General features: G+C 33.9%; 2 protein-coding genes across 3 annotated transcripts in view; one reads left to right on the forward strand and one right to left on the reverse strand.

Annotated features, from left to right (window-relative positions):
• Window positions 1-15,390, forward strand: part of LOC126880386 (CREB-regulated transcription coactivator 1) — a 375,806-nt gene that overhangs the window by 199,405 nt on the left and 161,011 nt on the right. The window lies entirely within an intron of this gene.
• On the reverse strand, window positions 7,320-15,137 carry LOC126880387 (uncharacterized). Its single transcript, XM_050644221.1, has 2 exons — window positions 14,977-15,137; window positions 7,320-7,594 (listed from the first exon to the last, which is right to left on the reverse strand). The coding sequence occupies exons 1-2, from the start codon at window positions 15,116-15,118 to the stop codon at window positions 7,341-7,343; spliced, it is 396 nt and encodes a 131-aa protein (XP_050500178.1). The 5' UTR covers window positions 15,119-15,137; the 3' UTR covers window positions 7,320-7,340.

Genomic DNA, 15,390 nt, shown 5'->3' on the forward strand with positions numbered 1-15,390 from the left:
GGATATAGAATGGGAAACAAAGAAGTAAAAATACTCTGCTACGCAGACGACGCAATATTTTATTTTTTTATTTAGCGTATGGCTTAAGTATATCACAGAATATAGTTAGATTTATGCATTATACAATGCATCACAAACAGATGTCCAATTTTTTTATATATTCGATTGACTCTTCGGTTGCCATTACAAAGTCTATAGGGTCGCCTGTGTATGCTCTGCGTGGGCAGTCCTGAACAATGTGACTGATCGTCTGTCTTGCAGCGCCGCAGTCACAAGAAGGCGAGGGGAGTTTACCCCATCTGTGGAGGGAGTCGGCGCATCTTCCACAGTTTGTTCGAATTCGATTAAGGGCTGCCCAAATCTTACGGGGACGTTCAAATTCGCCAGGTTTCCCTATGATGTCCGGTAGACTATGGTAATGCGGATCTGTCCTACTTTCCCAATCTTCTCTCCATCGGGTATTTAAGTCAAAGTTGGATTGCTGCAGCGCTTGAGCAGATTGTAGAGGGGGTAACCTGGATCGGAGACGGTTTCCAAGAATATCGGGGATGTCGTTGTGGACTAGAAGCTGGCGACTGTCCATTATTTTGTTATATTCTTTAACCAATGCATGTTCGCGGCGTAGGTTGGGTGGAGCTATATTACTAAGGGTAGGTAGCCACATTGTAGGGGTGGGCTTAATTGTGCCTGTTATCATACGCATAGTACGGTTTAGTTGGGTGTCGACCAGGTGGGTATGCCTGCTATTTAGCCACACTGGAGCACAGTATTCTGCCACCGGATATATCAGGCCAAGAGCAGAGGATCTTAATGTTGATGCTGTGGACCCCCATGTAGTGCCGCAGAGTTTCTGTATTATATTGTTGCGTGTTTTCAATTTTGCTGCTGTTTTCGTCAGGTGTTCTCTGAATGTGAGCGTTCTGTCTAGAGTAACCCCAAGGTATTTCGGGTATTTATTGTGTTTTAACAGCTTGTTATTAAAATACACTCGCAATTCTCTGTTTGTCAACTTGTTGTTTAGATGAAAAGCTGATACTTCAGTTTTTGTAGTACTTGGCTGTAGTCTCCATTTCTTAAGGTATTCGCTGAGGATGGATAAGTCATTCGTGAGAGTGATTTCTGTAGTTTCTAAAGATTGGTGGCTTGTTGCAAGGGTCCAGTCGTCAGCATATCCAAACTTCCGAGATTCGGTTTCAGGCATGTCAGCAATATAGAGGCTGAAAAGTAAAGGGGCAAGGACAGAAGTCCCTGTGGAAGACCATTGTTAAGTTTCATCTGTCTACTCGTCTCCTTTCCCATTATAACCTGGAAGGCTCTGTTGGTCAGCATGTTGTCAATGAGGTTAATTATCTTTCTGCAGGGGATAATGCGGGCCAGTTTATATATTAATCCCTGTCTCCAAACAGTATCATATGCTGCTGTTAGATCTATAAATACTGTTGCTGTCTTTTGTTTCTTTTGAAAACTAGCTTCTATAAAAGTTGTTAATGACAGCACTTGGTCCGTACAGCTTCGATGAGGGCGGAAGCCAGCTTGTTCAATGGGGACATTTTCTAGTATCCTGTGACTAATTCTGTTGAGGAGAAGCTTTTCTAATAGTTTATATACCATGCTGAGTAGAGCTATGGGGCGGTAGTTTTCTGGCTTATCGTTTGATTTGCCTGGTTTCGGAATTGCAATTATCTTTGTTCGCTTAAGTGAGAAAGGAATGTTACCTGACTGAAGTATATCATTAAAGAACATTGCAAGCCACTGTTTCGTGTATGCACCACTGTGTATCAAGAACTCTGGATGGATACCATCAAACCCAGGTGCTTTACCTGATTTCATTTCTTTCAGCGCATGTGTGATTTCAGAAATAAGTATTCTTGCTGAATATTCGGAGTTCGTTCTGTTCATTTGTTTTAATGCCCTTAAGTCTCTTTTCACGTTGGTAGTATGTGTTCGATCTCGTGGAGCTCTGGATAGAGATACTATATGGGAGGCAACCTTGTTAGGAGACATTTTAGACTCTCTGGATTCCAGCTGGTTAGCTCCTCCAATTTTCCGCAACAAGGACCATGCCTGCCGGCTTGATTTTTTGAAGTCAAGGTTTTCGACAGTCTTTATCCATTTTTGGCGTCTAGCTGTATCGATGTTGTGTAAAAGCTCATCGGCTATTTCTCGGTCACCACTTTCGAGAAACTTCGTGTATAAGTCTTCACATGTTTCAGTCCATCCAGGCACATATTCTTTGCGATACCCCCTAGGGATGGTTTTCTTGGCAGTGCTTATTACTGCGCCCACAAACCTCTCATAATGTTTGCTGGTTGGAGGGACCCAGCTCAAGGTCCGGTCTAGTTGTTCAGAGAATTTCTTCCAGTTTGCTTTTCTAAGATTCCACCTGGGTCGAGGATATGATCTAATTATTGGAATTGATATTCCGATGGTGATAAGCACCGGACGATGTTGAGTATGTGGGAAGTCTGCAAGGACACTTCTCGCAGTTGTTAGTGGTCTGTCATTGGTATCTTTTGAGACAAAACATAGGTCTGGGTTATATTCTTTTCTCCATGCAGCTGATTTAAATGTTCCTCTGTCTTTGGCATCAAAAACTAGGTATGTGTTTTGCTCTTCGGACCATTCTACTAGTGCCTCCCCATTTTCATCATTCGTGGTGTACTTCCACATTTCGTGGTGGCTGTTGAAGTCGCCGATGTATATAGTAGGATGTGGATGAGTCTTTAGCACTTCTGGGTTCCATGTAGTGGCTGGAGGTTTGTATATGTTAACTACGGTAATATCTCCAATCTTGGTGACTACTTCATGTATATTATTTTCATTGGAAGCAGAAAGTAGGAAACCATTTTCTATATTGCAGCGAATGTAGGTTGCGACGCCGTAATGTTTATCATAGGTGGCTCCCAGTAAATCGTAGCCAGGTATCTTTCCCCTTAAATCAAGCTGGACTTTGTCTTCAGTATGGGTCTCTTGTATGGCAACCAGGTCAATGTCGTTATCGTGTAGGATTTTTTGCAACACTTGGCATTTTGCCTGGCTTATGCCCTCGATGTTAAGGTGACAGACTCGGATACACGGTCCGAGATCTCTAGTCAGTTGGTTCTGAGAAGAACCTTTATTGGTTCCCATCGTATGTTTACGTATAGATAAGATTTCTGTTTGTGATCTGTGATGTTGGCAGGATATTGTTTTTGTTTTTCGTTCGTCTGCCGCCAAATTTTTGCTAGTTCATTTAGCGTTACCCAGGGTGCACCACATGGAGGCGAACTAGCATTACACCCCAGGACGCAATATTGATAACCCAAGATGAAGTAGTCTCCAAAGATTAGTCCACAGATTTAACATAAGAGCAAAAGAATTCAATATGACAATTTCATCTCAGAAAACCAAAACAATAGTAATCAGTAAAGAACCAATCAGATGCAAAATAGAAATTGATGGTATCAGTATTGAACAAATAATGGAAGTAAAATACCTTGGAATTACATTGTCAAGTTACGGAGACCTAGACAAAGAAGTGAGAAATCAAGTACAAAAAGCAAATAGATTGGCAGGATGCCTTAACCTTCGGATGACCAAGCGGGGGAAGTTGTGACCCCAGCGTATGTTTTTCTTTAATAAATTCAAAAGTATTTTCAATTTTTAACTCATTATTTTTTTATTTGACTTTAATATCATTCTAGATATCCTCATATTTTGAAATAAAAAAAATTCCCTATATTTTACGAATAAAAAATATATTCTGAAGTTGATGTTTAGTAAAATACAGTATTTCTCATGATCATCTTTCAGTGCGTCACAGTTTTTCGATTTCTTTCTAACGCATTAAATTGTATGTGACAGAAAAAAAGGCACGTCGGTGATTACATTTCGTCGGTGACATTTTTATAACATTTATTCTAGTTATTCTAGTTGTCGATAGATGGCACCATAATAAAAAAATATTTTTTTTAATTAGACAATAATATTACAAATATAATCTGTATAATTTATAAGACTATACAAATCAAAGAAAATACCATTTTATAAATGCAAGAAACACATTTGATTGGTTTTTATTCCAAATTGAAAATAAAATGTGACAACTGTCAGATTTAACTAAAAGGTCATGTTAGAATAAATGTCATAAATGTGTATTATCACGGACTTACCCTTTTTCCTATCATTTGTTACGCACTGAAAAATGATCATGAAAAGGACAATACCGTCTATTATGTGTAATTCCAAGTAGTTTTACGCTAATGACGTCGACCGACGTTGCAAAGTAACAAGACACTTACTCAACATACATACTACACATGACACTAATACTCATTTTGTGACTGGCTTTTTTTTTTAGTGAGTTTGATGGCCTTGGCCGAGCCAATTAGCCAGACATTTTGTTATATTAAAAACAAACAAATTTGATTTTTCAATCATAGGAATTTTTTCTGTATTTCTAACTCTAAATACATAACAAACTAACATTATTATCTACAATTATTATCTAAATAATACTCTGTTTTGGTTGTTCATTTTTTTTTTGTAAATTTTTATTTTTTTTTTTGTATTTTTTGTTGCATTTTTTTATGTTGTCAATTTGTTTTTTTTTATTATTTTTTTTACTGTTATTTTTTATAAATTGTTTTTTTTTACTACGCTAAGACGTAAACCCGATTCATCCTCGCGGAGGTTTACATCTTTTTAGTTTTTTTTTGTTGCTTTTTTTATTTTTTTTTGTTGCTTTTTTTATTTTTTCTGTTTTTTTTTCTTTTCTCTTTTTTTGTTCTTTTCTTTTTTCAATTATAATATACAATAATTACTTAAATCTACAGGGTTTAAAACAAAATAACAACAAAACAAACATGTTTGTTTTGTTTTAACAAACATGCCTGCTTTGTTTTAACAAAATTTCTTAAATACAGGGTAAATTTTATTGCTACAATCTATATTTACAGTTTTTGATATGTTCGTAAATTGTTTTTAATATATTAATATCTTCAGAAAATATCAAATTGTTCAGGTAGACGGGAAGTGGAATTTTTAATATATTAAGATTATCATAAAATTTGTTTATATTTACTGATTGATGTGAACATTCGAGGAGAATATGTAGTAGATCACCTTCTTTTCCACACTCACAGTTAGGTGACTCTGTGAGACCCAAACTGTACATATGAAGGGGGGTAAGAGCATGATTACATCTCAATATATTTATAACTCTTATGAAATGGCGATTTGATACAGAATGAAACCATATTTTAATGGGAATTTCAGGCTGCATTTGTTTGTAATTACTACCAGTTCTCGTGTTTCGATAATACCTTTGCCAATTTTCTTTTTGGTGTCGTCTACTAATAATATCAATATCCGAAATGGGTAGTAAGTTCATGGGAAGTTCTTCGTCTATTTCTAGGGCGGATTTGGCTAGCCTGTCTACTATTTCGTTACCCCTAATACCTGCGTGTCCCTTTATCCATGAAATAATGATGTTTTTTCCTAAATTTGTGACTGGCTGAATGACATAAAGTCCATGCCATAAAAAAAATTTTAAAAAAACTTCATTTTTTTGTTAATTGTCATTTTTGACATTTTTGACCTGGGGTCATCCCCCCCCCCCCCCCTTGGTCATCCGTGTAACAAAAAAAGGTTGGTCATTGGAAGGTTAATAACACGATATGGCGAAACCGACATATTAACAAAGATGAAGTCAAGAATTTATAAAGCCAGTGTAAGACCAATAATGACATATGCATCAGAAACAAGACCCGATACAGCCACAACACAAAGACTACTGGAAACGGCAGAGATGAGAGTACTGAGAAGAATTACAGGAAATACACTGAGAGATCGAAAGAGGAGCGAAGATGTTAGAAGACAATGTAAAATGTAACGTACAGTGTATAAACGAATGGACACTAAATAGAAAAAAAGAATGGAACAACCATATATCCAGAATGGGGGAGACACGTGTGGTAAAAATAGCACGATATAAATCACCAATCGGTAGAAGAAGTATCAGCCGACCGCGCAAAAAGATAGAACGACAAACTTCCATAGAGGTATCAATCCGCCAATGAACAAGCAGAATTGCTTATAAAGAGGAACAAGAAGAAGATATATAAGAACTATACATTTTAGAAGAAGAAAGTTAAAAGTATTAAAGAGAAAAGTTTAATAAAAATCCACAAGGAAAAATTTCCTGTAGCTGGCTGTATACCATTAATTACAAGTAAAATTTAATAAAAAATTTTGGTCTTGGTAAAAGGTATATTATTTTAAAAAGCCCTATAGGGCTACAAACATCGAACAAAACGTTTTCGCTCTAAAAAGAGCATCATCAGTGTTGCCTAAAATAAGTATAACCATATTAATTATCAAAATGTTAAACTTAAAATGATGACCAAGGTAGAAGCAAAGTTTGGTTATACTTACAAGAACATGGTGAGCCAACCAAAAAATACGAAGGTCAAAGCCTTTCAAAAATGGACTAAAAGTCACATCAAAATGCTAACATAGCAAATTCCAAAGGATGGATATAATTCCTAAGGATACGGCCCTAGGATAACATATGACTCCCACACGTTGTAAGTGGGTCAAAGGTAACAAATTAGGTCATTATGTTACTACGCTTTTGAAATCTCACATCTTAGAGTTGCCTGTCACCTCTTGTAACATAATGACCTAATTTGTTACCTTTGACCCACTTACAACGTGTGGGAGTCATAATATGATAACATATTATGTTATCCTAGGGCCGTATCCTTAGGAATTATATCCATCCTTTGGAATTTGCTATGTTAGTATTTTGATGTGACTTTTAGTCCATTTTTGAAAGGCTTTGACCTTCGTATTTTTTGGTTGGCTCACCATGTTCTTGTAAGTATAACCAAACTTTGCTTCTACCTTGGTCATCATTTTAAGTTTAACATTTTGATAATTAATATGGTTATACTTATTTTAGGCAACACTGATGATGCTCTTTTTAGAGCGAAAACGTTTTGTTCGATGTTTGTAGCCCTATAGGGCTTTTTAAAATAATATACCTTTTACTAAGACCAAAATTTTTGATTAAATTTTAAAAGTTTAGTGTAACAGTTTAAAGATAGAACAAAAAAAATGCAAAGAAGTATAGAATAAAATGTATTGGAAAACAAAAAGGTAGAAACATCGTGTTTACAAGCAACACTAAGAAAAAGCCAGGCATATTATGAGACTCCAAGACCAAAAAGAAATAGCTGGATTGAGGAATTCAAAGAATGGATGAAAAATATTTCCGTTAAAATATTTCCATAATATAAATCATCATCTTCATCATGGTGCTACACTCATCACTCATCATCATTCTCTTTGCCTTATCCCTATGCGGGGTCGGCTTCCCTAATTGCATTTCTCCACACAATTCTATCTTGGGTCATATCAATGTCAAGCCCCTTTACCAACATGTCCTGCCTAATCGTCTCCCCCCACGTCTTCTTTGGTCTTCCTCTCGTACTCCTTCCAGGAATCTGCACTTCACCAATTCTTCGTATTGGGTGATTAACTTCTCGACGTTGAACATGACCAAACCATCTCAACCTATGATCTCTCATTTTGGCATCAATTGGTGCCACACCTAGACTTCCCCTAATATACTCATTTTTAATTCTATCCTTTTTTGTCACTCCACTCATCCATCTAAGCATTCTCATTTCCGCCACATGCATTCGTTGTTCCTCTTTGTTTTTCACTGCCCAACATTCAGTTCCGTACATCATAGCCGGCCTTATGACTGTTTTATAGAATTTTACCTTCAACGTCATTGGAATTTTCCTGTCACACAGCACACCAGTCGCTTCCTTCCACTTCATCCATCCAGCTCTAATTCTACTGCACGCATCTCCATCTATTTCTCCATTACTCTGTAATACCGATTCCAGGTACTTAAAACTATTGCTTTTTACAATGAGATCACCATCCAAAGACACCATTTTATTTGTAGTAATTCCATCTTTAAATGAGCATTCCAAATACTCTGTCTTTGTCCTACTAAGTTTTAAACCTTTTTCTTTCACTGTTTCCTAGTAACACGACATCATCAGCATACATTAAGCACCATGGAATGTTACCCTGTGCCCTGTAGCATCATGGTGCTACACTACACTCTTTAAAGATCCTCTACCTTCGTAAACTTTCTGTGTTATTCTGATCTGTCCCTTGCTCGGATTTTCCAGTTAGCAACACCGATCTTGTCAGGGTCCTTTGTTACTTCATCTATACACCTCAGTGTCCTGCCCATTGTAGACGGTTTCGCTTGATTATAGAGGTATGTAATATCCTTTCCTCCAAACTTATATATTATGTTTAAGCTTAATCAGCAACTTGCGATCCTATCATTTCAAATTTTGATTTTAAGTTTTATTTATCCATAAAGTTTATTAGATTTTATATTTATAAAAAAATAAATATAATATTTCAGTTATAGTCCAAGTAATGAAGCTTAAGATAGGACAAAACCTCGCAATTTTTACAGAATGGATCGATTTGCTTGAAAATTTAAGAATAAGTAGTGGATAGTCCAAGGATCAAAATCTATAATATCATGCCGAAGGGCGCTTTTATCATGGGGGTGGTTGCCACCCCATCTCGTGGGTGGAAATATTTTATTTTATTTTAATTGCAAAAATGGGTAAAGACATTCATTCTAAACCAAAAACGTTCTATACATTTTTTTGATAAAATTGATAGTTTTCGATTTATTCGCTATCGAAAGTGTTAGTTTTATATCGAAAAAATCAATGTTTTTAATAAGTTTTTGCTAATAACTCCAAAAGTTTTCGTTTTATCAAAACAACTTAACAAAAATGTACCCTTTGAAAAAATAAACAAAACCGTTCCTTTAATTTCTTTAAAACCAATAGTAATCGATCTATACTTTATTATGTTGGCTCTTTTTCGTCAAATGCTAAATATTGTAGTTTCAAAGTCAAAAAACGGGAAAACTATGCATTTTTCGAGGACAACTTGTTTAAGTACTTAAAAATATCTATCTCCAGAAATAAAAGAAAAGTCTCAAAAATTAAGTGACTTATAATCAAAAGAATGTCAGTCTCTATTTTTTTCATCGAAAAAGTGATCGCAAGCAACCCCCTAATCACCACCCTAATTAAAATTAGTCATTGACCTTATTTGGTCTTTTTTATTTATGTATTATTAATAGATTCTAGAAGTTTGAGTGGCTTAGAATGATTAGTTTTTAAAAAAAATGGAGTTAAAACTAACAACGATTTTTTGTAGTTTGGAAAAAAATGGCCTTTTCTTCAGAATAGCAAGATTAGCATCAGAGATACGAAAAAATGTTTAAATATGAAAGTGTAGCTTATTTAATTCCCAAGAACCTGGTTTGCAAAAAATTTTTGTACGACAAAAATTAAGTGAGCTATTGACAATTAAAACTTGTAATAACATGCAAAAACCACCTTTACCAACCCTTTCAAAGTCACCTCTTTTTGCGACTGAGGATTTTAAAAAGATATAATACTAATTAGGCCAGTGTAATAAGACAAAAATATACCCTGTTCGTGACACTCGAGCAGCCAGGGTACTGAAGCGTTTTTTCGACAAGTAATACCTATAGGAACAAATTGTAACTATTTCCTGCGTAGGATCTGGCGGCCATTTTTATTTATAAACAATTAACTGTCAAAAAATGTCATTTTTACCTTTTTTTTCAAATCTATGGAAAACAGTGAAACTGATGACTTTTTTAGTACAAATATCTTTGAGATTATGGAAAAAGCTTTAAAATGACATATTACAAAGTTTGATATACTCATTTATTGTTAATATAATTGCGAAAAAAGGTCGAAATTGCAAAAAAAAATTATTTTCGCAATAACTGCTGTAAAAATTAGTGTACAGGTTTGAAATTTTTGTCAAGTGAGGGTTCTTTGGTGCTTAATATGTGATAAAAATTTCAAAGGAATTCATTCAATTGTTTAAATTTTATTCGAATTGTTTATCTCAGTGAGCATTTTTTTTGCACTAACATAAGTCAAAAAAAAAATGACGTTAGAACCATTCCACAGATGTCAAATGGAAGAGCATGAACTATATTTTCAATTTGGTTTAAAAAAAGCGAATAAAAAATGCATTTATTAGTAATAAATAATTGTGCAAAAGTATCGTAAATCTTTCCTTATAAACTTTTTGAATAACTTTTTCCAAAAAAATTAACTTTTTTACCCTGTTTTAAGTGCACAACTACCAAGTAATGTTATTTATATCATAATTGATAAAAAATTGTAATAAATATATGCAGGGTGTCCCGAAAAGATTGGTCATAAATTATACCACAGATTCTGGGGTCAAAACTTGGTTGTTTGAACCTCACTTACCTATATACAATAGTGAACACAAAAAAAGTTACAGCCCTTTGAAGTTACAAAATGAAAATCGATTTTTTTTCATATATCGAAAACTCTTACGAGATTTTTTATTGAAAATGGACATGAGGCACTCTTATGATAGCAGCATCTTAAAAAAAAATTAAAGTGAAATTTGTGCACCCCTTAAAAATTTTATGGGGGTTTTGTTCCATTAAACCCCCCCAAACTTTTGTGTACGTTCCAATTAAATTATTATTGTGGCACCATTAGTTAAACACAATATTTTTAAAACTTTTTTGCCTTCTAGTACTTTTTCGATAAGCCAGTGTTTATCGAGATATTTTGAATATTTGTCGAATCCACCACATATTTGTATATGGTTAAGTACGATTGTTAAGCGACTTGTTAATAATCTGAAAATTTATTTATAATTTACATTTTTAAGTATATTTTGAAAAAGATGCCACATCTCGATAAAAGGTGATTTATCAAAAAAAGACTAAGAGGCAAAAAAGTTTTAAAAATACTGTGTTTAACTAATGGTACCACAATAATAGTTTCATTAGAACGTACACAAACATTTGGGGGGTTTAAAGGAACAAAACCCCCTTAAAATTTTTATATAAATATATTAAAAAAGAAGCCGCATCTCGATAAAAACTGGTTTATCGACAAAATACTAAGAGGCAAAAAAGTTTTAAAAACGTTGTGTTTAACTAATGGTACCACAATAATGAATCAATTGGAACGTACACCAAATTTGGGGGGGTTTAAGGGAACAAAACCCCCATAAAATTTTTATGGGGTGGAAAAATTTCACTATAATTTTGTTTTAAGATGTTCCTATTATAACAATGAAACATGTCCATTTTCAACAAAAAATCTCTAATAGTTTTCGATATATTGAAAAAAATCGATTTTCATTTTGTAACTTCAAAGTAACTTTTTTTATGAGCACATTTGTACTAAGGTAAGTTAGGTTCAATCGAACTATTTTTGACCCCAGAATGTGTGGTATAATTTATGACCAATCTTTTCGGGACACCCTGTATATAATTTATTATATAACAAAATAAAAAGTTTATAAGGAAGGATTTACGATACTATTGCATAATTATTTATTACTAATAAATGCTTTTTTTATTCGCTTTTTTTAAACCAAGTTGAAAATATAGCTCATGCTCTTTCATTTGACACCTGTGGAATGGTTCTAACGTCATTTTTTTCTGACTTATGTTATTGAAAAATAAATGATCTCTGGAATAAACAATTTTAATAAAATTTAAACAATTGAATGAATCGCTTTGAAATTTTTATCACATATTAAGCACCAAAGAACAATTATATGACAAAAATTTCAAAGCTGTACACTAATTTTTACAATAGATATTGCGAAATCAATTTTTTTTGCAATTCGGACCTTTTTTTCGCAATTATATTAACAATAAATGAGTATATCAAACTTTGTCATACGTCATTTTAAAGCTTTTTCCATAATCTCAAAGATATTTGTACTAAAAAAACCATAACTTTCACTGTTTTCCATTGATTTGAAAAAAAAAGGGAAAAATGCCATTTTTTGACACTTAATTGTTTATAAATAAAAATGGCCGCCAGATCCTACGCAGGAAATAGTTACAATTTGCTCTTATAGGTATTACCTGTCGAAAAAACGCTTCAGTACCCTGGCTGCTCGAGTGTCATGGAAGAAACCTTATTACCCTGAACTAAATAGGTTTATAGATCTTGTAAAGCCCTACAAAATTATTTTTTACCAAACTTTCTAAGATAAAAAATAAAAAAGTTACGGTTAAAAAATCAATATATTTTTTTGAAGAAAAAATGAGAAATCCAATTGGAATCATAATAATGTAAGTTAGCAGTGTTTTTAGTCAATGGCCTTATTCATTTTTATTTATTTATGTATTATTAATAGATTCTAGAAGTATAACTGGCTTAGAATGATTACTTTTTAAAAAACTGGAGTTAAAAGCGAATAACGAATTTTTGTAGTTTGGTAAAAAATGCCATTTTCTTCAGAATAGAAAGAGTAGCATCAGAGATACGAAAAAATGTTTCAATATAAAATTGTAGGTTATTTAATCCCCAAGAACTTGGTTTAAAAAAATTTTTTCTACAGCAAAAATTGAGTGAATCGTAAATGAGTAGGTATATCGAAAAACATTGATTTTTTGTATACAAAACTAACACTTTCAATAGCGAATAAATCGAAAACTATTGATTTTATCAAAAAAAAATGTATAAAATATTTTTTGCTTACAATGAATGTTTTTATCAACTTTTGCGGTCAAAATATAATAAAAAATTTCCACACCCGAGATGGGGTCGCAACCACCCCCATGGTAAAAGCGCCTTTCGTAATCATATAGATTTTGATCCTTGGACTATCCACTACTTATTCTCAAATTTTCAGTAGTAATTGCACAAGAGATCTAAAATTATTGAATTTTTGCCGAGTGACACTTTGACAGTTTTAATTTCACGAGCCAAAGGCGAGTGAAATTATGTCAAAAGTGTCACGAGGGCAAAAATTCTATATTATTAATTTTAGAGTTCGAGTGCAATTTGTTGCGATTATTTCATGAATAAAACTGTTCAAAACCAAAATTTTATTGTAATTTATTTATGTAAGTACAAATTAGTACAATTAAACACAAAGTTTTTATAAATATTTGACGATTGAAAGTCATCACTTTTATAATTTTTAAAACATTAATTGTCATTAATGTCACTGAATGTATTTTTTCGTAGCAACGAAGGGCATCTGACGTAATATACTTAACGACGGGCAATTATCAAAAATTATCGATTTAATTCAGATTTCTGTAGCTTTCTATTGGTCAGAATCTCCTATGAATGAAATAATCAAACAAATCGATCTATTCAAACAAATACTGACGTTTGTGTCCCCAGACAAAGACGAGTATTAGTAATATCGTAGTGTTGATAACTCAATTTGTGAAAAGGTTTGATATCAAAAAAAAATCAAAAGGTTTGATATATTAAAAATATTGATTTTTATGTAATTCACTCGATAGTTTTGTATTTCTCAACCTAGGTAATATTAAATCTTCTTAACAATAGAATTTATTGACTACAACAAGGCGTTCGATAAAGTTCGCCACGAACACCTGATGAGACTGTTGGTAGAGAAAAACTTGGATAAAAGGGACCTCAGAATCATCTTCAATATTTACTATAACCAGAAGGCGAATATTAGAGTAGAACAGGAAACATCCGAGGAACTCGAGATCAAAAAGGCGTAAGGCAGGGATGCATACTTTCACCAACCTTGTTTAACTTATATTTAGAAGATATTATAAACAGAGCCCTTGCTGACCAAGATATAGGAGTTAAAATAAATGGCACTTTAATAAACAATTTGAGATACGCTGATGACACAGTGTTAATAACAGAAACCCCGGAAGATCTCCAAACACTGATAAACAGAATAGTAGAGTGCAGCGAAAAGTTCGGTTTATCACTTAACATCAAAAAAACAAAAATTATGATGGTGTCGAAATCTCTACAAAATTTTTCTGACGTAACCGTACATGATCAAAGAATTGAGCCTGTTAGAAAATATAATTACCTGGGAACTGTTATTAATGAAAACAACGACAACTCTGAAGAAATCAAGATCAGAATAGAAAAAGCTAGAGCTACTTTTACCAAAATGAAAACAGTTTTATGCGGAAGACAGCTAAGTTTAAATCTTAAAATTCGCCTCATGAGATGTTACGTGGTGTCAGTTCTTTTCTATGGAATGGAAGCTTGGACACTGAAAAAGATCGATACAAGGAAAATAGAAGCATTCGAGATGTGGATGTACCGCAAGATACTGAGAATATCGTGGACAGAGAGAGTGACAAACATGGAAGTGTTGCGAAGGATGCAGAAAGAAAAAGAACTTGCGCTTACTATTAAAAAGCGCAAACTGCAATACTTGGGACATATAATGAGGGGACAAAAGTACCAGCTACTACAATTAATTATTCAGGGAAAAATAATAGGTAAAAGATCCATTGGCAGGAGAAATCATTCATGGTTGAAGAATTTAAGAGATTGGTACAAGTGCAGCAACTGCCAATTATTTAGATCTACGGTATCAAAAATACGCATAGCCTTGATGATAACCAAACTTCGGAACGAGGACGGCACCTGAAGAAGAAGAAGAACAATAGAATTTGTTGTTGTGACTTTTTTATCTATTTATCACCGTTCTATATTTATCTTTAAACTCGTAATAGTCTGTATGGTGTTCAAGCTGTTTAATGTTGAGTCCATCAATTTCCTCAATAGTGAAAAAAGATTAAACACTTCAATAAATTCATCATCATTCTCTTTGCCTTATCCCTATGCGGGGTCGGCTTCCCCAATTGCATTTCTCCACACAATTCTATCTTGGGTCATATCAATGTTAATCCCCTTTACCAACATGTCCTGTCTTATTGTCTCCCCCAGGTCTTCTTTGGTCTTCCTCTCCTACTCCTTCCAGGAATCTGCACTTCAGCTATTCTTCGTATTGGGTGATTAACGTCTCGACGTTGAACATGACCAAACCATCTTAACCTATGCTCTCTCATTTTGGCATCAATGGGTGCCACACCTAGACTTCCCCTAATATACTCATTTCTAATTTTATCCTTCTTTGTCACTTCACTCATCCATCTAAGCATTCTCATTTCCGCCACATGCATTCGTTGTTCCTCTTTCTTTTTCACTGCCCAACATTCAGCTGCCACATGCATTCGTTGTTCCGTACATCATAGCCGGTCTTATGGGAGTTTTAAAGAATTTTCCCCTCAGCTTCATTAGAATTTTTCTGTCACACAACACACCACTCGCTTCTTTCCACTTCATCCATCCAGCCCTAATTCTACTGCATGCGTCTCCATCTATTCCTCCATTACTCTGTAAACCGATCCTAAGTACTTAAAACTATTGCTTTTCACAATCATTTCACCATCCAAAGATACCATTTTATTTGTAGTAACTCCATCTTTAAATGAACATTCCAAAT

The sequence above is a fragment of the Diabrotica virgifera genome, chromosome 2 (assembly GCF_917563875.1).
Source record: "Diabrotica virgifera virgifera chromosome 2, PGI_DIABVI_V3a".
NCBI classification, from domain to species: domain Eukaryota; kingdom Metazoa; phylum Arthropoda; class Insecta; order Coleoptera; family Chrysomelidae; genus Diabrotica; species Diabrotica virgifera.

Bases quoted from the DNA above. Each gene is read 5' to 3' on its own strand.
- LOC126880387 (XM_050644221.1), bottom strand. From the start codon at position 15,118: ATGCATGTGGCAGCTGAATGTTGGGCAGTGAAAAAGAAAGAGGAACAA. The intron at 7,595-14,976 runs GTGTGGCACCCA...GGGGAAGTCTAG, and splicing joins GTATATTAGGGGAAGTCTAG to GTGTGGCACCAATTGATGCC.